Raw genomic sequence first — 24459 nt, 5'->3', positions numbered from 1 at the left:
CAAAAAAAGTGCAAGTAGATAAATAGGTACCACTCCGGCGGAAAGGTAAACGGCTTTTCCGTGCGCTGCTCTGGTTCACCAGAAGCGGCTTAGTCATGTTGGCCACATGACCCGGAAGCTGTACGCCAGCTCCCTCGGCCAGTAAAGCGAGATGAGCGCCGCAACCCCAGAGTCGGTCACGACTGGGCCTAAAGGTCAGGGGTCCCTTTACCTTTTAAATCCACCCAGTCTCAGAAGCCCTTTTCCCCTCCAGTGATTACTGTCTCCTAACATCTCTCAGCACCCTTAACGAACTACAGTTCCCAGGATTCTTTGGGGGAAGAAGTCATGACTGCTTAAGGTGGTATGGTCCTGCTTTATATAGTGCAAACAGGGCCTAACAGCAGCAGCAGCAGTGGGAGGTTTCCATACAAAGTTTCCAAATATTCTTCCAAGGCAGCCCCACCCAGAGGGAGCACTTACCGGTTCGGTCAGGCTGCTGTCTTTCTCCAAGAACTGCACCACACAGTAAGCCAACTGCAAGGAAGAGCACAGTACAGTCAGAACTGCAGGCACTATGGAAACAGCAGAGGCAGGCAGAACTTGTGTGGTATCTGAAAGTATTTATAACCAGCCTTCCGATGAGATGGCGCAGATGCAAGTCAGCTGCATGCAAGCCCACAAATCCAATGCTGCAAGCCTGCGCAGAGTTCGACGAGGGTTCAGTTCCCTAGAATTGGTGAGATTTACAGTGGTACCTCGGGTTAAGTACTTAATTCGTTCCGGAGGTCCGTACTTAACCTGAAACTGTTCTTAACCTGAAGCACCACTTTAGCTAATGGGGCCTCCTGCTGCTGCCATGCAGCCGGAGCATGATTTCTGTTCTTATCCTGAAGCAAAGTTCTTAACCTGAAGCACTATTTCTGGGTTAGCGAAGTCTGTAATCTGAAGCGTATGTAACCTGAAGCGTATGTAACCCGAGGTACCACTGTATTTCCGCGCCAAGAGAAAGGCGTCAGATCGCACCACTGCCACGTCTGTACATCAACTGAAAATAGGCGCATTGAACAGCTTTAGAAGGGGATTAGAGTCCCAGAGTATGGTTTGGGGCAGGAATGGGGAACAGGATCCAACCCCTAAACCTCACCCTGCCAGCTGAAAGGGGGTCAGCCACCTTGGAAGACCATTGACAATGAGCCCCCTTTGGTATCAAGTATGCAGAGATGAAATTTGGAACGGGAGCAGCGCTTCAGAGGCCTCGCTCTCAGGGAGCCCCCCACATGCAAAGGAACAATCAGGCTCTCAGTTTAAGCTCCTGATTATTCCTCTGTAGCTGTGTCCTCACCTGCCCCACACCTGATGTCAGGTGCATGGGAGAGATGAGCATGACTGGGGGGTGGGGAACAGCCTGCGGGCAAGAGGTTCCATGCCTCTTGTCCGCCACCCACAGAACGAGTCTGCCCCTGCGGCCTGATGGAGGTAGAAACTGTCTCTCATGCCTTGTTACACTGCCATTTCTACGGGGATATACGCTCAGTATTTATTATCCCTGCTATGCAAAAATCTCCAAATGAATCCGAACTTCAATGTCTAAAATCCCTGGTAGAGGACAAGGATCCTGAGATCATGTTAAGGGTAGCCAAATTCTGTGTGACTGCCATAAAACTTAAGAAAACAAACTGTGCTATCATAATGATTTAGGCCTTAAATGATAATTTTAGGTTATATGTTAGTGACTAAGTTTTAATTTATATATTTTTTAACTGTTGCTATATCTGTATTGTCCCTGTTATACCTAATTGAAAGTTCAAATGTATCCCTATTGTGTTTTATGACTTCCTTGATATTGTATGTGGGCTGGAGCTGGTCTGTGACCGAAATAATAAAATTCATACTTGTCTGCCACCTTGCAGAAGCTAAGCAGACCCGTGTTGGGTCACTAACTGTATGGAAGATCACAAGTATGTGTCGCTGTGGGTTCCGTGATGGATGAAAGGCCGGGTACAATTGTATTTTAAAATATATATATTTTAAAATACTACAAATTGACGGGTTTATCACTATGATTGATATGTCTGTATGCCAACCCCAGGTTCAGAGACAGAAAATCTCTCAATACCAGCTGCTGGGGAACCCAAGTAGAGAGAGTGCTGCTACTGAATAGGACGCTGGACTAGATGGGCCTTTGACGTCATCCAGCAGGGCACCTCTTCGGGTCTTAAACCTGCCTGTCATTTTATAGCGAGCACAACACACGTTGACTGAAGGTGCTTCTTACCTGGGGGTGGTAGACGCTCAGAGATTTCACTTTGTGCAACGGCAGCAAGACCCGGATGAGGAACATCTTGTGCTCTTCCTTCAGGGGCAAAGCAAATCCATTGATTATACTGAGGAGAAGGGAGAGAATAGTAAACATCCAAGACTCACACTGTCTGTGCATGTTTGTATGTGCACAGAGCAGTTCCCAGCCTCCCCGCCTTGCTGCTGTGCCTCATCGTCAGGATATCCTGCAGGAAACATCTGCAATGCTCCCAGGGACTCAGCTGCAGGGTTCATATCATGCTTTAAGCAGAAATGTGTGTGCGTGTGTGTGTAAATTTCACTTGACGGCCTAGCTAACAATCACCTATTGAGGCTGAATCCTAGTAAGACAGAAGTACTGTCTCTGGGGCACAGGCAGATGTGGGGGACTCCCTGGTCCTGAATAGGGTAACTGTGCCGCTAAAAGACCAGGTGAGCAGCCTGTGGGTCATTTTGGACTGACAGCTGACCATAGCAGCACAGGTTAATTCTGTGTCCAAGGTGGCTGTCTACCAGCCCCATCTGGTACACCAACTGAGACCCTACCTGCTGTGCATTGTCTCACCAGAGTGGTACATGTCCTGGTTATCTCCCACTTGGACTATTGCAACATGCTCTACGTGGGGCTACCTTTGAAGGTGACTTGGAAACTACAGCTAATCCAGAATGCGGCAGCTAGACTGGTGACTGGGAGCGGCTGCCGGGACCATATAACACCTGTCCAAAAGGATTCATATTGGCTTCTAGCACATTTCCGAGCACAATTCAAAGTGCTGGTGCTGACCTTTAAAGCCCTAACCAGCCTTGGCCCTGTATACCTGAAGGAGTGTCTCTACCCACACCATCCAGCCCAGACACTGAGGTCCACCTCCGAGGGCCTTCTGGCAGTTCCCCCACTGTGAGAAGTGAAGTTATAGGGAACCGGGCAGAGGGCCTCCTCATCAGTGGCACCCGCCCTGTGGTAAAAGGTAAAAAGGTAAAGGACCCCTGGAGGATTAAGTCCAGTCAAAGGCAACTATGGGGTTGCAGTGCTCATCTCGTTTTTCAGGCCGAGGCAGCTGCCATTTGTCCACAGGCAGCTTTCTGGGTCATGTGGCCAGCGTGCCTAAACTGCTTCTGGTGCAACGGAACACTGTGACAGGAGCCAGAGTGCATGGAAACGCTGTTTACCTTCCTGCTGCAGCTGTACCTATTTATCTACAGTGGTACCTCGGGTTAAGTACTTAATTCGTTCCGGAGGTCCGTTCTTAACCTGAAGCACCACTTTAGCTAATGGGGCCTCCTGCTGCTGCTGCGCCACCGGAGCGATTTCTGTTCTCATCCTGAAGCAAAGTTCTTAACCTGAAGCACTATTTCTGGGTTAGTGGAGTCTGTAACCTGAAGCGTATGTAACCTGAGGTACCACTGTACTTGCATTGGTGTGCTTTCAAACTGCTAGGTTGGCAGGAGCTGGGACAGAGCAACGTTGCGGGGATTCGAACCGCGAACCTTCCCATCAGCATGTCCAAGAGGCTCAGTGGTTTAGACCGTAGCACCACCCGCGTCCCTTCCACCCTGTGGAACACCCTCCCATCAGATGTCAAGGAGATAATTAACCATATGACTTTTAGAAACATCCGAAGGCAGCCCTGCATAGGGAAGTTTTTAATGGCTAATGTTTTATTGTATTTTTAATATTTTGTTGGGAGCTGCCCAGAGTGGCTGGTTAACCCTATCAGATGAGCGGCATATAAATAATAAAAATATTATTATTGTTCCTACCAAGGAGCCCCCTACAGAACAGGGAGGGAATAATAAAGAGAAAGGTGTACCCCTTACCTCCCTAAAATCTCTAACAGTTCTGCAATTCCGTTATGGTGTTCTGTCTCATAGATAAACCTAAGTAGAGAGAAGCAAGTGTCAAGCAGAAAACACAGGCTGACTTCATGAGGACAGAGGCTTGGCAAGCGCTCTCCACCCCCAAAATCAAAATGCTCCACGTTCTGTCCCTGGAGGGGAGCAGGAAATCTGTAGCCATAAGCAGCACATCTGCATAGATTTAGTCGCTGTGTTCTGCTTTCTAAAGTGGGGAAGGCAAATAGGCCTGGATGTTTCTGGACAAGGAATTCCAACGACTGGGGGAAAGCATGGCGCAGACAGGGTGCGGCAAAGAGGAGCGATAGGGAAGGAGAGGCCTTGCAATGGGCCCTGAGATGCTTGTCCTGATCCTGCCATCAGCTCCCGTATTTTTTGCTCCATAAGACACACTTATTCCCTCCTAAAAGGTAAGGGGAAATGTGTGTGCGTCTTATGGAGCAAATGGAGCGGGGAGGCAGGCAGGAAAAGCTCCCAAGAGCCGCACACAAGCTCCGCGTGGCTCTTGCAGGCTTTTTTCCAGGATGGAAAAGGTTCCCAGCTGGAGAGGTTACACGCGGCTAAAGAGGAAGCCAAGACAGCAAGGGGGGTAAGATTTTTTTTCTTGATTTCCCCCTCTAAAAACTAGGTGCGCCTTATGCTCCAGTGCGCCTTATGGAGCGAAAAATACGGTACCATAACACCTAAACTTCCCTGCAGCCTTGTGAATCAGAAACTCCCCAGCCAGCACGGCCAATGACTGAGGATGCTGGGAGGGGTCATCCGACAACATCTGGAGGTTTGCAGGTTCCCTGCTCCTGTTCTCGGTCACTCATAGGTCTTCCATCTATTTATCTAATAATTGTTGGAGTTAAGAGGACTAATGAAACTCCAAGAAAATGCAGTGCAACCGCTCAAATTAGGATTGAATCCTCCACACACACAAACATTCACAATAGATTAAATATTGCCAGTATTTACCTGTAAAATATGTTGTTGATCTGCCGCCTTATATACGCTCGGAGGCCCAAGAATTTCCCATAAATCCTATGCAAAATAGTCTTCAGAAAGTCCCGCTCTCTGGGATCTTCACTGTCAAACAGGTCCAGCAGCTGTGGATGGAGGATTTAATCACTCTCTTGGGCACTCCAATCCAGCACTAACAGATTCTCCCCACCCCACCTTCTGCTGGAGCAAAGGAGGGGCACTGGTGCTTCATCCATGCTTTTCTCTTCATTTCAGCAACTGTTTGCAGTGAAATAGCTGCTGGGACAAAAGGGGGCGGGGCTTCTTTTGCTGCCTGCTGGTGCTTTGAAGTCTTGACTTTGGGATTTCAAAGCACTAAATGCCCTAATGTCATTTGTGATGCCAGCTGATTGCTCTGCCCCAAACTATCAAATTTTGCAGGCGTGGCAGGTCCTGATAAGGATCCGACCCGTGAAGCCAGAATGATTCTCTGCCCCTAGACTCAAGGAGATCAAACTCATACTCAGAGAATATCTCCGCTGAAACAAATGGGCATTAAATCACGCTTCTTCATTTCAATAGCTCTACCCCAAGTATGACTTAGACAGAGACACCACTACAGAGAAGGCTCTCTCCTGTATTGTCATATACAATATCACATGAAATGGTGGAATTTGGAGAAGAGCATCTGTTAATACATAGGTAATATAGCAAGAGGTGATCACATAATATAACGTGTGTGTGTGTGTGTGTGTACATACATATATGTACACACACACACACACACACACACACACATCCCACAATCAAGTATTTGCTCACTATGCATTCAGACACATCCAAGGGTATCATAACCAAATTTGGTGCGATGGTTGATGATATCAGCCAGCAGGGGTTTTTTTTGCTTAGGCTTTGATGCAATTGGATGCCATTTTGAATCAAGATGGCGGACTGAGAGTGGAAATCAACACAGAATTAAAGTCAAGTGTTCCATCAGTGCAAGGATTATCTCCTCTCCTGCCAGTGTACCCCACCCAGTAAATCTGGTCTAGGGGCTCCTCCCCCAACCCTCCAGAGCAGATTTCTGGGGGAGGGCGCAGGGCGTGTGTGTGCGTGCAGGGGAGGTAAGTTCCACTGCACAAAGATAAATCCTTGCGGTAACAGGATGAGTGAACTGGGTACCAACCGTATCTCTTTGTTCCATTTCCCCCCCCTGACCCATGAGACTGGATCCTGCCATTACCAATTTTCTGTTTTTATTACACTGTTTTGCTTTTAGTATGGGTTCCCCCAACCTGGGGAGAGATTGCCCAGCCAACTGGATCCCTCCCCAAGGTCACCTGTTGGCTCCACCTCTTCTCTATCCTGTCCCGACCGGCGGCTCCCATGCCATTTTTAAGTATTAAGCAGTTTAGAAATCCTTTGAAATAAATGCCAAGTTAGGAGGAAGCTGAAACTACTTACTGACAATACAAACTTCTGGTCAATATATTTCTTGGCTATGTTTGGTTGGAAGTCTGGGGATTCCAGGAACCTCAGAAAGAATTCATAAACCAGCTAAGAAGGGAGGGGAGAAAACAGGAAAAGGATTATTTGTAAGTATAAGACTGGTTATTCGTATTGTGTACCTGCTGCAAATACAGAGATGCAGAAGTTGTGCCCCTTCAGCCAGTTAAACCACAAAAAATGGTCAAACCTATTTGAAGAACAGTTAAAGCCCACTGACAACAATAAAAATTGAACAGATTATCCATTGGGTTTGGGTGTGGCCTCGTGCATGCCAGTTAATAGATTGTAGCAGAAACTGAAAATAATTTCCAGAATGGAAAGAGGAATCCTTCCTTCCTTCCTTCCTTCCTTCCTTCCTTCCTTCCTTCCTTCCTTCCTTCCTTTCTTTTTTAGAATTGAATGGCTTTAGCTTGACAGTCCTTCTAAATGATAAAGGAGATGACAGAATGGGAGACAAGACAGAATGGGAAAAGATTCTCCCTGGCTTGCGAAAGCTACAGAAAAAGAAAGGAAGTATGTAATATCAGAGAGATGCGAGAGCAGATTGGCACAGGAAAGGGGAGCCAAAATGATGTCTCTGAAGGAAGCTTTTATCTTTATTTTCCCTGCCAGCGGGAGAACAGTCATGTCACAGGACCTCTGAGAAAGAAGACTGCAGAAATGCAGACAATTCATCTCAGCAGGAACCTAATTCAGTGATTAAAGACCTACATTATTATGCTGGTTGGAGAGGCCCTTCCACAGCAATACAAAGGGACCAACAGTGGGACCCATGCAGGTTTATTTGGAAGCAAATGTGCTCCTGGGATAGCTCAGTTGGTAGAAGATGAGACTCTTATTAATCTCAGGGTTGTTGTTGGGCAAAATTGCAGGGGGGGTGGACTAAATGATCCTTGTGGTCCCTTCCAACTCTATAATTGTGTTTCAAGTCCCATCAACATACTGCATAGGAGCTTAAGAAGTTGCCTTATGCTAAACCTTGGTCCTTCGAGCCCAGCACCAACTTGTTGTTGAAGAAAGCATATATTATTCTGTTAGAATGGGAAACGAAAGACGAGGAGATCAAATCAGTTATTATTAAATGGGTACAGGATAGAGGACATAATATACAATTTGAGGACTGGGAAAAGCTGTGGAAGGTCAACTTGAAATTTACAGACTGTTCTCTTCTGAAAGAAAATTATATGAGAATGATGTATAGATGGTATATCACACCAGTAAAAATGGCAAAAATGTTCAAAACCGGGTCAAATACATGTTGGAAATGTAAAGAAAAAGAAGGTACTTTGTATCATATGTGGTGGGAATGTAGAGAAGCTGAAAAAAACTGGGAGATGATATATAACAAATTGAAAAAAATGTTCAAAATGACATTTGTAAAAAAAAAACAGAAGCATTTTTGTTAGGGATTTTAGGACAAGACGTGCCAAGAAAAACAAAGAACTTATTTATGTATGCTACAACAGCGGCAAGAGTCTTGTTAGCACAAGGATGGAAGAATGAGGAAATCCCAATGAAAGAACAATGGCAGGAAAAATGGATGAGCTATGCAGAGTTGGCAAAGTAAACTACGTGAGAAGGACAACCGTGACTTCAAGGAAGAATGGGAACTTTTTACAAACTATCCAAAAAAAACCAAACAAAAGGATTTGGACTCCTTGGCAGGTTTGAATAAACATCCACAAATTTATTAGTAGAACATATGATAGGTAAGGCAATGATATGTACAATTTTACAACATGCAGAGAATAACATGTATAAACAAATCAGAGAGGGGAGCTGAGGGAAATCTTTGGAGAGTGGGAGAGGGAGGGAGGGGAAGAAAGGGGGGGAATTTAATTGGTTATATTGATTTATAATTTGATTTGTTCAATAAAAATATTTATTAAAAAAAAAGAAGTTGCCTTATGCTAAACCTAGGTCCATCGAGCCCAGCACCAGTTGGCTGCTGCTCTCCAGAGTTTCAGGCGAATGTCTTCCACAGACTTATTTGCACCTGCTGGGGATTCCGCCTGGGACCTTTTGCATGCAAAACATTGCTCCAGTACTGAGCTACAGCCCTAGCAAAAGCCAAGGTGACCAGGACATCTCAGAGGCAGTAACCTCCATGGGCCCCACCTCCTAGCCACAAAATGTTTAAAACAACGATGTCCGGTGGAGGAAAACCACTTGGAACTTCTGTCTCGAAAAAAATCAGCATACTCTCTCCTCTTCCCTCTTTCAGATCCTAGGAGCTTATGCCAAGTAGATGCTCATTTCACATATAAGCTAGTCACTGGTTCTCCGTCGACCCGAGAAAGAGACCAAGCAGGGCAGGGTGTAAATGAATATGGTGCAGCTGAGGGCAGAGGTGAGTGGCTGTAATCTGTCCTGCGTAGGAGACCGACTAGGAACTTTGCTAGAAGCCTTGAGTTCCATCATGTGCGAAAAGCAAGATTTAAATTACGATTATTTATTAAATTTGTTAGTCACTTCCCCCCCTTTTTTTTTACAAATGGAACTCAAGCAGATCCACCATAATAAGTGAGCCACACCTACATTAAAACAAGAATAAAAACAAAATTGAAAAATCTAAAACTCGCTCGCATTGTAAAAAGACAGGACTAAAGCAACCCACCCACCGATGGAGGCCGCATATAATTACAAGTCAAAGGCCTGGGCAGAAGGGGGGAAAGGATTTTGTCTAGCAGCTCGAGGTAAATTATGGTGGTGCCAGGTGTGTCTCCCTAGGAAGAGCATTCCACAAGAGGGGAGCCACCACTGAAAAGGCCGCTTCTCGTGTTGCCATGCTCTGACCTTCCATGGAGGGGAGTGCAAGGGGAAGGGACTCAGATGACAATTACAGGGTCCGGGTGCGACCAAATTTTATATAGTATTACCTGGAGGTGTGGCCAAGCAGCTTCTAGCGTAGGTTCATCTTCCTCAGGGTCAAATTCTGCTCCCGTAGGATTGGACGACGGGGGAAGCGTACGGAAGAGATTTACTGAAAACTGAAGATGCGATAAGAAAGTTGAGAAGTTTGGCAAAGTTGAGAAGTTATTGCCGTTATTGTTTATTAATGTATTTACAATATTAAAAAACACAACTACAGTGGTACCTCGGGTTAAGAACTTAATTCGTTCTGGACGTCTGTTCTTAACCTGAAACTGTTCTTAACCTGAAGCACCACTTTAACTAATGGGGCCTCCTGCTGCTGCGGCGCTGCACAATTTCTGTTCTCATTCTGAAGCAAAGTTCTTAACCCGAGGCAATATTTCTGGGTTAGTGGAGTCTGTAACCTGAAGCGTACGTAACCTGAAGTGTACGCAACCCGAAGTACCACTGTATATATAACATAGTTAACAAACAAAACAATACCACCCATAAAGTTCAAACGGTCCAAAGATTGTTTAATTAGCCAAAGGTCTGGGAGAAGAGAAATGTTTTCGCCGGATGCCTAAAGATATGTAGTGAAGGCACCAGTCGAGCCTCCCTGGGGAGAGCATTCCATAAACAGGGAGCCACAGCAGAAAAGGCCTGTTCGCATGTTGCCACCTTCAGGGCCTCTCATGAAGGAGGCACACAAAGAAGGAGGACCTCAGATGATGACCACAAGTTTAACGCAGTGCCGCTTTATTAGGAGGGCCACGCACCCAACACATTTTGTATAACACCCATCGAAATGACGAGCTTTGTACAGAATCCCACCCTGCATCCCGTGCACATTTTGGTACCCACAACCTCTCACACTATTAACCCCTTTCAGCCTGGAAGTACAGAACACGCATTTCTTGACTTTGGAGTGTTTAAGAGACGTCGTCGCCCGAAGCACCCAGCCATAAGCTCGGCCCTTACCATGATAACAGCTTCGGGGTAAATGGCCTCTGTGACAACATCCCGGTTGTGTGTGATGTATTCCACCATCTCATTGAGGCCCGCTCGCTTCACCTCTTTGAACTTCAAGTCACTGAGCGGGTCAGAGACAAAGTCAAAGAGGACGCAGCATTGTCGCAGCTTCTGTATGAAGAGCTCTTCCCTTTCGTGAGGAGGTGCATCTAAGGAGAGAGAGAGAGGGCAAAAAAGGGGAGTCCTCTTTTTCCACTGCAGCTCATCAGCTGAGCCTAAGGACCAAGGAAGAGCCTGGCAGCTGGCAAAAGGCCCGCCTACTCCAGCATCCTATTCTCACAGTAGCCAATCGGATGCTTACATGAAACCCACAAGCGGGACCTGAGTGCAAAAGCAGTGCCCTCATTGGTGAATGCTAGAAACTGGCATTCTGAGGCACGCTGGCTTCAACAGTGGAGATGGAACAAGTGTCTTTGTGGCTAGTAGTCGCTGATAGCCTTAAAAGTAAAGGGTAAAGGGACCCCTGACCATTAGGTCCAGTCGTGACTGACTCTGGGGTTGCGGTGCTCATCTTGCTTTATTGGCTGAGGGAGCCAGCGTACAGCTTCCGGGTCATGTGACCAGCATGACTAAGCCGCTTCTGGCGAACCAGAGCAGCGCATGGAAATGCCGTTTACCTTCCCGCCAGAGTGGTACCTATTTATCTACTCGCACTTTGACGTGCTTTCGAACTGCTAGGTTGGCAGGAGCAGGGACCGAGAAACAGGAGCTCACCCAGTCGCGGGGATTCGAACCGCCAACCTTCTGATGCGCAGGTCCTAGGCTCTGTGGTTTAACCCACAGTGCCACCCGCATCCCTGCTGATAGCCTTACCCTCCATTAATTTGTCTAATCCTGCAGGAGCGACTTCCACACCATGCTTTGTGTGAAGAAGTACTTGGAGCACCTGACATCGAAGTGGGATGGATTGCTATCCTTTCTCTTGCCTCCTTTCTCTTGCCTCCCTTTATGGTCCTTCTGCTCTGCGCATGCTCACTGAGAGAGACTGGAGTAAGTGAAAGAATGAGCAGCAGGTCCAAGTTTTCAATGCACCTTTGCTATGAAGCACTGGTGGACCTCAAGCAACCTGCTCCCCCCTCCAACCCCAGCCCCTCCCAATCCTGTAATATGGTATTACGACGACAATGACCTACCTCGCAAGGCTGTTGTAACAACTACAGAGGTAACATGCGTGAAGTACTTTGGATATTTCTATTCCCCCCCCCATTTTTCCCCACTAACATAAGAAGTGTTCTGTTGGATCAGGCCAAAGATTTATCTTCCATAGTCTAAAATACTGTTTTCAACAGCAACCAGCCAAGGGGCCGTCTTTGCCATTCCACTCCCTGCGCCTTGAGCAGTCTTCCCTCCTTCCATATCCTTCAAATCCTTCCTCCAGAGCCTATTCCTGCACTTAACCAAGGAATCAAAGCTTTCCTTTATTACACTTGAGATGCAGCAGAGTATCTAGTTCAGGTCTTTTAATTCCTCTAAATATTTTGGGTACACGATCTTGTGATCCTTCCATGAAGTGCAATCCCATGACACACCATTTGTAACGTAGCGCAACGTCCTGGAATGTAGTGAGAGAGATCTGCACAGTGTGGAGAGGCAAAAAAAAAAAAGCACCCCAAAGCGTTTGAAGCAAGAAGGGCAGTAGAGAGGCAATGCTAAATTAAACCTGGCCAATTCACACTGGAAGATGTCGAATTATGATGCTTTGGGGAAAGCCACCTTCCATAGATGGATTACTTCAGATTTCCTTCAAGCTTGAATTTGTTTTACTCTGTATTGTTTTATTTGATGTTTGAATGTGTTGCAAGCTACTTTAAAATATGAAGCAGTATAGGTATGAAACGAATAATCATCATCATCAACTTCACCAGGGCAAAATGGAACCCAGACATTCCATTGTGGCAACCATAACCTGGGTTTAAGGTGCCATTTGGCAATTAGAGTATAAACCTGGGTTTCTAACACTGTGTGAAGGCAACACAAATATGCCAGATGTGCCCAGGTTTGCCAATATCCAATATCTGTGTCCTTCATGCTCTCCACACCCTGACTTCTCAATATGCAAAGCTACTTCCTTTCCATGACTTCATTCCAAGTACGAGAGCTGGGCTTCCTTGCAGCTGAATCTGCAACGTGATGGCAGAATCTCCTGGCTCTTCCCCTCACCTGAAGGGAGAATAACTGCGGTGGTGTTCCTTAGCACTGTCATGCAGCGTGATGCCTTCCCCAGACTCAGGAGTTGCTTTCCTTTCAGCACTGCAGCTGCTTAAACCAGCATGACTCACAGCTGAATCAGTCCTGTTTCTACCTGTAGAAACCTTCCCGGGTGTCACGCAGGCTAACTAGCCGCTGCCTGGTAGGCATAAGGGGATTTCGATTAACAGCAGAAAGGGTACGGGCTGTTCTGAAAGTCTCGGAACGTGGTGGACTCCCTTCTTTGGGTAAGTATTTCTATTGAATGGCTTTCTGCCCATACTACTGCTGTTGTAAGCATGTTCACTGTGACATCTGGTAGCCTAACTTAAGAGAGTCACGGTGTAGGTCACCGTGGGTTGATGGAGGAATTAAAAGTATGACTAGATCTGTTATGGAATCAAACCAAATTGTGTCAAAGCCTTCTTTTTTATATATACCTCCCATAGCCTTCAATCTTCCTGTAACTTTTCAGCTAAAGTAAATGGCCAGATGTTCATCGCCCACCTGGATAATGTTAATCCTAGACCAGTTTCCCACCACTTACTTTTCAGCCGCTGCCAAAAATATAACTAAGTCCTTGTAGGAACATAAGTGTTTTAATTATCAAATATGAGCAAGAACACTAGTTGAGTAATGCACTGTTGCTTACAACCTGGACTCTTCTCTGCCAGAGGTTCTTAGCCAGAGACTGGGTGGCCTATCCCTGACAGGGACGCTATAGCAGGATTCCTGGGACTAGATCAGAGTTCTTCAACCTTGGGCCCTTAAAATAACAAATAACAATAATTTATACCGCGCCCATCTGGCTGGGTTTCCCCAGCCACTCTGGGTGGCTAGTGCAATGGATGAGCCTCACCCTGGGAAAACCTCCTTCATGATCAAGGTGTCTCCCCTGCCAGGTAAGTAAGTAAGATGCCGTGGACTACAGCTCCCTCTTCTGCAGCCAGGTTAGACAACAACATATGGGGACGCAAGGTTAAAAAAATGCTGGACCAGATGATTTCCTGAGGTCCCTTCCAACTCGATGATTTAAAGGCGACTCAACTCCTTCTCAGGACATGGGTGGAGTTGTGGGTTAAACCACAGAGCCTAGGGCTTGCTGATCAGAAGGTCGGCAGTTCGAATCCCCGTGACGGGGTGAGCTCCCGTTGCTTGGTCCCTGCTCCTGCCAACCTAGCAGTTCAAAAGCTCGTCAAAGTGCAAGTAGATAAATAGGTACCGCTCCTGCGGGAAGGTAAACGGCGTTTCCGTGCACTGCTCTGGTTCGCTTAGTCATACTGGCCACATGACTTGGAAGCTGTACGCCGGCTCCCTCGGCGAGTGAAGCCAGATGAGCGTCGCAACCCCAGAGTCGTCCGCGACCGGACCTAATGGTCAGGGGTCCCTTTACCTTTACATCTCCTTCTCACCTTTAAGGGCAGGGAGCTTCTGGAGTTCCCGGTTTTTGCTTAAGTTGAAGCGGGAGGAGCTCTGCCGCCGCTCCTTCTTTACAATCTGGGGTCCCCCTGAATACTTGATCTTATTCAGCTGGGTTGGTGGGGGGGTGCTGTTGCTGGGTCGCTTATTCGAGGTCTGCTGCTGCTGCTGCTGTTGCTGCTGCTGCTGCTGGACCTGAAGAGAAAAGGAGGTACACAGACAATAAATGGTTAAGTGCTAACTTGACACCAACGCTCCTGTAAGCAGTTAAGTGGTTTGCTGTAGATAAAAGAGTCGGTGCGCTGTATTGGTTAGAGCGTCAGGTGCGATCTTGGGAGACCAGGGTTCAAGTCACCACTTGTCCATCAAGTCCGAGGGATGACCTCGGGACAGTCACTATCTCTCAGACTAGTCTACCTCGTAGGGTTGTCAAGAGAAAGAACGGGAACCGTGATAATTGTGCATGCCGCCTTGAGCGACTTGGGAGAATAGGTGGGGTAAGAAATGTAAACATAAAAATAAATAAATAAATAAACTATGCACCCAAGTTTATATTACTTCGGTGCTATAAGAAAGCTGCAAAGATAGTGCAGGATAGTGCACACCCCGGAAATGATCTCTTTCAGCTTCTGCCTTCTGGAAGAAGGTAAAGGTAAAGGTAAAGGTACCCCTGCCCGTACGGGCCAGTCTTGCCAGACTCTGGGGTTGTGCGCCCATCTCACTTAAGAGGCCAGGGGCCAGCGCTGTCCGGAGACACTTCCGGGTCACGTGGCCAGCGTGACATCGCTGCTCTGGCGAGCCAGAGCTGCACACGGAAACGCCGTTTACCTTCCCGCTGGTAAGCGGTCCCTATTTATCTACTTGCACCCGGAGGTGCTTCCGAACTGCTAGGTTGGCAGGCCTGGAAGAAGGTACAGGGTTATAAAAACTAGGACTAGCCGCCTGAGAAACAGTTTCTATCCAAATTTTGGTTTTAAACGCAGTGTAAGGAGTCTATGTGGGAGTATATTGTATTTTAAAAATGGGATATCAGAGATTTTAGGGGGCTAACCAGGTTGGGATAGCTGGGATAGCAGGCTTGTTGGTTTTGAATGTCATATGTATATTTTCTTTTTAAATTTCGTTGTTCTGTATGGGACAATGACAATAAAGATTATTGTATCGTATCTTGTGGTTTTTTTAAAAAAAGTGTATCCAATTAAGTTTTAGTTAATAGAAATTAACAAACCCAAATCACTTGTGTTCATTTATTTCACTAGGTCTGCTTGGACTAAAAATTTTTGGATACAACTCTTGGTGCAATTTGTAAAGCAACAATTATATCCTACTGGAAGGACCTACTGTAAACACAGTATCTAAGAATCACTGTCAAATATTGTCACATTTGATTATCTCTCGTCAAATGATGTGGCTTATCCCTATTACAGTTCATTCCGTTGTACGGTACCTGTAAACTGCTACTTACGACTTATGATAAGCATTTAACATATCCGTATACCACCCTAGGTAACATTTTCTCCCAGCATAGTTTTCAATGTAATTTTAAACAAAGCAATAAAATAAAACAAACCAGTTAAGAGCAATAAAACAAACAACATAATCAGCACAACCAAAAAAATAAAACAGCTAGGGAAACAGCAATCAAAAGCTTCCAGCTTCTATTCAATGAAAACCATTAAAATGCTTGGGGGGGATGTCTTAACTTGATGCCTAAACAGTAATAAAGTGGTATCCAGGCAACTCCCATTGGCCTCAGCCTGCATGGGCAATGGCGAAGATGCTGAGAGCTGGTGGGGGAGCACAGGTTCCCCAAACCTGCCCTACAGAAACCTATGGGCAGTTCAAATGCAATGCCAAACCATGATCTCAATGAGCAGTGAGAAGCCATGTTACTCGTGTGCTTCCTTCTCCCCCTTCACATGCGTCAATTCGCTCCCTCCAATCCTGCCTTGAGGAATCACAGTCTCAGGGAATTGTAAAGTTGAAAGAGACCCCCCCGGGGTATCTAGTCCAGCCCCCTGAAATGCAGGAATCTTAACTGAAGCATCCGTGACAGATGGCCACCCAATCATATCCTTCAAACTCTATATCACATTCCATAATTCTATCTTCTCTCAGTGGTTTTATAATACAGTCATACCTCATGTTACGTCCGCTTCATGTTACGTTCTTTCAGGTTACGTCACGCGGCGACCCGGAAGTACCGGAAAGGGTTACTTCCGGGTTTCACCGCTCGCACATGCGCAGAAGCACAAAATGACATCACGTGCATGCGCAGAAGCGGTGAATCGCAATCCGCGTGTGCACAGACGCACCACTGCTGGTTGCGTTCTTTTCATGTTGCAAACAGGCCTCCAGAACGGATCATGTTCGCAACCAGAGGTACCACTGCGCTGCTCGAACAAAACCCGAAACCTGTGGCTTGCACTCATCCTGCAAATCAGGATACAGGCAGTGTTAAACCTAAACCGCCTCTTGGAGGTGAACCTAAGGCTTGGGATGTACTCTTCAGCCCCACAACGCTTCCCCAAAAAACTACCTCCTAGGAGAAAAGAAACCTGGAACGCATCATGCTACCTTGACTTTCCTTTATTTCTTTTGAAGACTCCTAGGGCACACATACAAACAAAATGTAGGCTTTTTTCTTCTTCCTGCAAGACCTTTCAGAAACTGTTCCAGCCATTGATTACCTTGCCATTATTTCACAGTGAGATCCGTAAGGCGTAGCTGTTAAAATGGAAAAGAAACCCTATACATTTTTAACACAGGGCCCTATTTTTCCATTTGCCTGGGCTCTCTCCTTTAAGAGGCTCTGTTGCCGTTTACATTGATTTTTTCCCCTTTTTCTTTTACCGTAACACATTCATTCATTAAAAATCAGGGATGCAGAACTCTCAGGTTTGGAGGGCCCACTATAGAGCTCCAGAACTCTCTCTGTGGCTTTCAGGACTCTGCCTAGGCTACATGCCTCTTCTCAGACCACACATCTCACCAGCCCTATGTCACGAGCCTCAATGAGTGCTTTTGCCTGTCTGTAACTGGTCCGTATAGTCAAAGCTATGGTTTTCCCAGTAGTGATGTATGGAAGTGAGAGTTGGACCATAGAGAAGGCTGATCGCCGAAGAATTGATGCTTTTGAATTATATTGCTGGAGGAGACTCCTGAGAGTCCCATGGACTGAAAGAAGATCAAACCTCTCCATTCTTAAGGAAATCAGCCCTGAGTGCTCACTGGAAGGACAGATCGTGAAGCTGAGGCTCCAATATTTTGGCCACCTCATGAGAAGAGAAGACTCCCTGGAAAAGACCCTGATGTTGGGAAAGATGGAGGGCACAAGGAGAAGTGGGTGACAGAGGACGAGATGGTTGGACAGTGTTCTCGAAGCTACCAGCATGAGTTTGACCAAACTGCGGGAGGCAGTGGAAGACAGGAGTGCCTGGCGTGCTCTGGTCCAGGGGGTCACGAAGAGTCAGACACAACTAAGCAACAACAAACCTGCTCTTGAACTGTGATAATGCCTCTTGAATGCCTGGGTGGAGACAGGTGTGTGGATACCGAAAACCCTTGACTTCTGCATGGCTGAAATGTAGTCTATACTGGTACCTCAGGTTAAGAACTTAATTCGTTCTGGAGGTCCGTTCTTAACCTGAAACTCATCTTAACCTGAGGTACCACTTTAGCTAATGGGGCCTCCCATTGCCGCCGCACAATTTCTGTTCTCATCCTGAAGCAAAATTCTTAACCCGAGGTACTATTTCTGGGTTAGCAGAGTCTGTAACCTGAAGCGTCTGTAACCCGAGGTACCACTGTACTGTACAAAAGGTTAAGATTCACAGCTCTGTCCACGTTTTGCCTCTGGTCAATGTTAGAAACTCAAGATTTATAAGCTAATCACCACTGAATGGCACCTTAAACCTAGGTTGCAGTCACCACAATGGAATGTCTAGGCCAGGGTTAGAAACTGGGATATAAAAGCTAGGAGCCAAATGGCTTCTGGGACCTGGGTTATGAGTGCCAATGTGAGTGGCACAATACTTTATTTATTATTTTGATAAGCATGAACTAATATGCAATTCACATAAGTGACACATTGTTAATTTCACAGTTTTAGCAGAAATTGTTAATACATGTTTAATTTGATGTTTACAATAGCAATATTGGTACCATACGTCAGTTTTCAAAACACTCTACTCTTTAATCCAAACTCTTCTTAATTGTTAAATTCTTTAACATATTGTCTCTCCTTAACATATACTTCAAGGCTTCAAAGCACATACATTGAGTGTCAGCCAGGCACAAAAAATTGCACCCACTTTTTGAGGTGATCGCAAACAGAGAATCTTTAGGCGCAAAATGCACCTGGCGCCCTGCTAATTTCGAACCCTGGTCTAGGCACCTTTTTTTGCAATTTAATTTATTATTGCTATTCATTTCTATACCGCTTTATTTTTTAAAGAAAAAAATTTCAAAGCCATTAAAACACCAAATGAAACAAGCCAGAATTAAACAAGTTCAAGCTTCAAGGAAAATATTTCAGAACCTCCTCTAAGTGACGTTTTGCTTTCCCCATATTTATTTACCTACTTAATTCATATAGCTGCCCCATAGCAGAGGGACTTTAGGAAACCAGAGTGGTATAGTGCTTAGAGCAGGCACCCCCAAATTCGGCCCTCCAGATGTTTTGGGACTACAATTCCCATCATCCCTGACCACTGGTCCTGTAAGCTAGGGATGATGGGAGTTGTAATCCCAAAACATCTGGAGGGCCGAGTTTGGGGGTGCCTGGCTTAGAGTGTCGGACTAGGAGCTGGGAGATCAAATCCCCAGGGAAGCTCACTGGGTGACCTTGGGCCAGTCACAGCTTCTTGTCGTACCTCACAGGGCCGTTGTAAGGATTATCTGAGGGGGGGGAGCCATGTACTCCTGAGGAAAAGGTGGGATATAAATGCAACAAATAAGCTCTTCCGCTTACTTTCTTAAGAAAACAAGAGGGGCCAGTCAGATGGAGGTGTCAGTTGCGAACCTGGCATCCACGTGGTCACAACTGGACCTGTGCCAGTCGCAAAACGCACCAGGGGAATTTCTAACACTGCCTCTGGCCATGCCCATCACAGGCATATGACCCATGGGAATGCAAACTGAATTCCAAGACTGAAAAAGGTTCCCCAGCTCCACATTAAATGAAAAATGATTTTAAAAAAATTAAAATGCAGGCAAGGCGGACACCCTCACAGAATCCCAAAAGAACAAGCGTCTTGCCTTCACTAAGGACTAGCTCACATATGCATGTTCATTGCTCCTTATCTACAGCAGCAAGCCGCCACTTAGTGCACATGTGAATGAGCCATCACAGATCAAATGCCTGCCTCCCCCCCCCCCCAGGCAGAACTGCCGTATCATCCAATGTCAATTCAGAACCACGGCACTTCCAAATGGAGACAGCTTGCTCATTCTGCTGAGAGCCACCGAGCTTCGGAGGCGGGGGCCTAGTGCCATGCGTGACTCAGCCCTGGGTGTGTTTGAATTCATGCTTGCTGCTAGTTAATAAGTGCCCTGTTATCTTAAGAGGATAATTTCACATTTGCAGAGGGTGGGTCACCTCAACAGTATAATGAAGTGGATGAAGCAGCAGAGTTTTGCGCGGAAAATGTCAAACCTTTCTCTGTTTGCTCCAAGCACAGCCACCTGGCAGAACTCTGGATGCAAATCCGAAAGAAGACAAAATCTAGGCAAGGCTTTCCTCATCATACAAAACAGGCTGAAGTGGTGGGCTGCGAATACTGTTTTGTGAATGCAGTAGCCAGACACCTGGGCTTGAGCTGATCATCTGGCCAAAATGCATGACACCAAACTGCAAAATCTGGATTCTACGGTTCTTTGCATCTTACCGCAACCTCACCCACAAAAAGCCTGAAATGCAAAGTCCTTTGCTGTGTTAAGATCTTCCTTTTCACCGGTCTCCTTCCCACCCCACCTTTTGGGCCTTCATCTGCTGTCCTTTTCGAAACCTGCTTTTATCTCCTTGAGCTGAACTCTCCTTGGGTTTACTCTCCCAAAGAGCTAATTAGGAGTCACTCCATGCTGATCCGCCCCAAAGCCACTGAGAGGAAAGCAACAAAAGGATTGGTAAGCTAGTCACAGTGCAGGATTTCAACAGAGAGCTTCCCCCCAGCTTTGAAATCGCCTTCCTCCTGAGGTTCCAATGCCCAAGGCAGAGAAACATTGGGAAGAGGATTTAAGAAGTGAACAAAGTATAGATTTGCAGCATAATAATGAATGGAGACGTTAACAGTGAGGCTGGGAAGGAGGAGCTGGAGGGGAGGGAGAGTCCATCGTCCAGACATCAACGCAGCGGTGATCCAATGGATCAGAGTTGTTTGCTGAGGACAAGGCCCGCGCTGATCAAGTGCTGCAAGAAACAGATAGGCTCAAAGAGACTGGTCAATCTTGACCATGATCAAGTTAACACGCTTTAGGAGAGCTTGCACCGCAGGACCAAATGCGTTTCTGGAACGATGTTGATTCACTGTGCTCTGTAATGTAAAGTATTGTGGCAATATGCACCCTTTGGGAAGAAGGGAGCACTACGAATTGAATGAATGAATTTTATATGGCTATAGCTGCACACTTTATTATTTTGTGCAAGCAATGATGCAATTGCCTTTGTACTCAGCGAGATTTTAATTTTTAAAAGGCTACACGAAACTAGATGAGGAATGGCTGTGTGTGTGCACGCGCGCGGAGAGAGAGAGAGAGAGAGAGAGAGAGAGAGAGAGAGAGAGAGAGAGAACTCTCTCTCCAGAGCCCTGGCAAATGTGAAAGCAGGAGATTAAACTGGAGCTGGTATAAACAAATATATCAAAGGGGAGGGGAGGATTCTGCAGGACACCTAGAAACAGGACAGACAGAGAGAGAGAGAAAGAGAGAGAGGAAAAACATAACTCAAAGTGAAGCAGAACCCCATTCCTAAATGCTGCCCTCATTTTGCCAACACAGGCTAAGTTAGCAAGGCTGGCAGAACTTCCCCCTGGATCCACTCCAAGTTCGTTTCCTCGCCTCCCAAATCCAACCCTTAGCAGGTTAATTCAAAACATTTCAAAAATGGCATTTTAAAAAAAGGCTCAAAGAACAGGAAGCTCTCCTTACAGGTTTGTGTAGCCCCTCTTTCCCCTCAACGGGGGAGGAGAAAAAGCATTTTAAGGTCTACGAGATGTGGGGAGGGGAGAGAGAAAGGCTGTGGATGGCAGCTATAGGAAATGGGGGAGGCATTCCCTGGACCGGGGGGGGGGGAGTACTGTGGGAAGCAAACTGGACAAAACAATGCTTTCCAAAAGACATTTGGAAATAGATGGCCCTATTTCTGCTGCCCAGCCCTCGCTCCCCACTTCTCTTACAAGGACCATGGGGCGCCTTGCCAGTCCCCACCCCACCCCCGCTGCCTGCTGAATATTAACAGGATCTCACCACAGCCAGTTCATTATAAGTCTGAAGAGGCCCTGTGCCACTTCTCAGCTCATCCTTCCCCAGAATCTTGAATAGAGTATATTAAAAAGAGAGAGAGAGGTTGTATCAGCCTGCCAGTTGGGAGTGTTGTTTTTTTTAAAGAATACACACACGCAAACGAACCTCAACAAAACCTCCACAAAATATAATGACTAATATGAGCCCCCTGGAAGATTTCTGGTTTAGAAGCACCTGGCGACAGCAGAATAAGCAGAAAACAGCCTCTTATTGTTTTGCCCAGAGGAGATCAGAAGATTTAAAAGGCAACAAGCAGCATTATTGGAAGTTCCTGCAACTGAATTGCTGTGCTTTCATCAGAAACGTGCTTGCGCAGGGTTTGCTGGCTTAAAAAACAAGCACACTGTCCCGCCCAATTTTTGAGGACAAGAAGAAATAAAAGAGAGTCTCTCTCTCTCTCTCTCTCTCTGGACTTAAACTATATGTGATGCTTGCTGCTGCATTTTATTTTATTTTTTAAAGCCGCTAATAGCAGGCAACAAGGAGGGATGGTTTGCATCAGGACCACAGCGTATGGTTAACCCTTTCCTTCCGTGCCGAAATTCCCCATAAAAATCGCCTCCCATGGCTGCTATCATCAGCGTGGAAGGAAACGTGGGTTTTTTTGGCACCAGTGGAACTTAAGAAGACTCCCCACTGGAAAAGACCAATGGCCCGGCTCAGGCATCCCCAACCTTCGGCCCTCCAGATTTTTTTTTGGACTACAATTCCCATCATCCCCGACCACTGGTCCTGTTAGCTAGGGATCATGGGAGTTGGAGGCCAAAACATCTGGAGGTTGGAGATGCCTGGCCCAGGTGGTCCAACGACCTGTTCTCTCACAGTGGCTGTGGGAAGTCCGAAAGTAGGACCTTAGCACAGCGACACTCTCTCCCCACTTGCAATTCCCACAACTGACATTCAGAGTAACGTTGCCTTCCAAAAGTGGGGACAGAACCTGGTCATGGGGGATAGCAGCCATTGAGAAGCCCTATCCTCCATGAATGGGAGCTTCCCTCTTGCGGTTAATAGCAGCCGGAGGGGGAGAAGGCGGCCAAGAAGAAAGGTTTAACCTCTTCCCACGCACTGTTGTTCTGACGAAAACTCGTATCTCTGCCAAGCGGCTGCTTTTTTAAAATAAAGAGGGAGCAGCGAGTGCCGAATTTAGCATCACATCCAGTTTCGGCCTTCTGTTCCAACTCTGAAAATGACAAAGCAATAAACACTTGAATCTCAAAAAGAGTTCGAAATATCTCTTTTTAGGATTTCTTTCTCACGTTACAATTTAGCATCCCAAGGTAAGTTGTCGGAAGGAGGCGGTTGGGGTTGGCGAAGGTATCCCTGCACCGCAGGGGGTTGGGCTAGATGGCCCTTTGGGGTCCCTTCGAACTCTATGATTCTATGAAAAGTAGCTATAGTAGAACTGCAGGATAATAGATAATAGCAGCAGAACCTTAGGATCTCCTGCCCTTTTTGTCAGGGTCTTATAAGTGAACAGGTTTGCAGAATCCTTTATTCTTCTTTATGTGGGAAGGAACTGCTGTGACCATTCCTACTCCTGGCTAGTGGGATGGAGGAACCTCAGCTTTTTAACAGAAAGCCAAGGTACAAAATCAGATGCCACACGCATTGCATCTTTTGCTTGACATCTTAGATTGCAGAAGCGATCCAATACCTGAAATGATTCCTGCTTCCATATAAAAACTAGCACACTTGTAAAAACTGCACTGTGGACAACTACAAGGCTTGACCATTCAGTAAAGTTGGGTATCTCTTTGTTCTTCTGGCAAAGAGTGCACTCTCTCTCTCTTTTAATTTACCTACATATTTATAATCCACATTTTTTATATACATAAAAAATCAAGACAATAGTACAACGCATGAAAATAAAATCAGCATAAAAACATCAATAAATACTGACTGGCTAAAAAAAGAGAATTCCTGTTGCGAAGGCCTGTCTAAACAGAAGAAATCTGGATGGAAGGGTGGTTCCTGCCAAACCTCTACTGGCAGTGAGTTCCACAGGACAGGGCCTGCCACGCTTAAGGCTCAGTCCCTTTTCACACTTTACATCTAAACAAAATCTCTCATTTCTGAGATCCCAGCATTGCAAGACTTGGGTCTTGAAATTGCCTTTGCCATGTTTATGTTTGCTCTTTCAATGTTCTCTCTCACACCCCTCCCTTGGGTCTTCATCCACCGTTCTTTTTTAGATCTGCTTTTAAAATGCGTGTGTTTGTGTGTGTTCTTGTTTCCACTATGTGCTTGCCCTGGAAATGAATAGAGAGCTTTCCTAGTGCTGATCCACTCAAAAGCCACTAAAAGGAAACCAACAAAGGATCTGGGCAACATAGCATGTCTAGGCTAGAATCCATCTCCCTGACCTGCTAGCATCTTGAAAGCACAGGAGCTGCTCTGTTTCGTTTTACTGAAAGGCAGGGAGCACCCAAGCATTTAGAGCAATGCGGTTCAGCAACGGGCACCTCTGGGCTGTAGCTCAGCCAATGAGCAACTGCTCTGGATGAGCAAGGCTCCAGGTTTAATCCCCAGCATCTCCAGGTAAGGGCTGTGAGAGATTCCCGGAAAGATGCTGCCAGTCAGCTAGATGGACCAATGGTCTGACTTAGCACCGAGGGAACATCCTAAGCAGCCTTGATTCCCTTTGTTTTGTCATTTCCAGGAACGACTCTTAAGTCTGCTCACTGTTCCTTCAACCTGCTCATGCTCTTTCTGAAGCTGGAAGAACAAGCAGCTGCAATGCAATTACCCCTCCGTGTGCTCTGAGCAACAACTGTGCTTCAGACTAAGGATCCTCAAGGATCAGGGCCACACTGCAAGGCACCCGCTGCTGCATGGGCGACTTTAAGAGGACTAGGCAAA

General features: G+C 46.3%; 1 protein-coding gene across 3 annotated transcripts in view; it reads right to left on the bottom strand.

The window, feature by feature from the left end:
• Positions 1–24459, bottom strand: part of PPP2R5D (protein phosphatase 2 regulatory subunit B'delta) — a 58033-nt gene that overhangs the window by 22191 nt on the left and 11383 nt on the right. For 2 of the 3 annotated variants that reach the window (XM_081904053.1, XM_081904055.1), the window contains exons 3-10: positions 14073–14274; positions 10423–10622; positions 9468–9578; positions 6544–6636; positions 5095–5225; positions 4099–4158; positions 2258–2366; positions 463–516 (exon numbers count right to left, since the gene is read on the bottom strand). In XM_081904053.1, the coding sequence (XP_081760179.1) occupies positions 463–516; positions 2258–2366; positions 4099–4158; positions 5095–5225; positions 6544–6636; positions 9468–9578; positions 10423–10622; positions 14073–14274 (960 nt within the window). The remainder of the gene's footprint in view (positions 1–462; positions 517–2257; positions 2367–4098; positions 4159–5094; positions 5226–6543; positions 6637–9467; positions 9579–10422; positions 10623–14072; positions 14275–24459) is intronic. The other variant, XM_081904054.1, reaches the window with a different exon arrangement.

Source organism: Podarcis melisellensis (assembly GCF_964234715.1).
Source record: "Podarcis melisellensis genome assembly, chromosome: 3".
Taxonomy (NCBI): domain Eukaryota; kingdom Metazoa; phylum Chordata; class Lepidosauria; order Squamata; family Lacertidae; genus Podarcis; species Podarcis melisellensis.
This window is presented reverse-complemented; position numbering and strand designations above follow the sequence as displayed.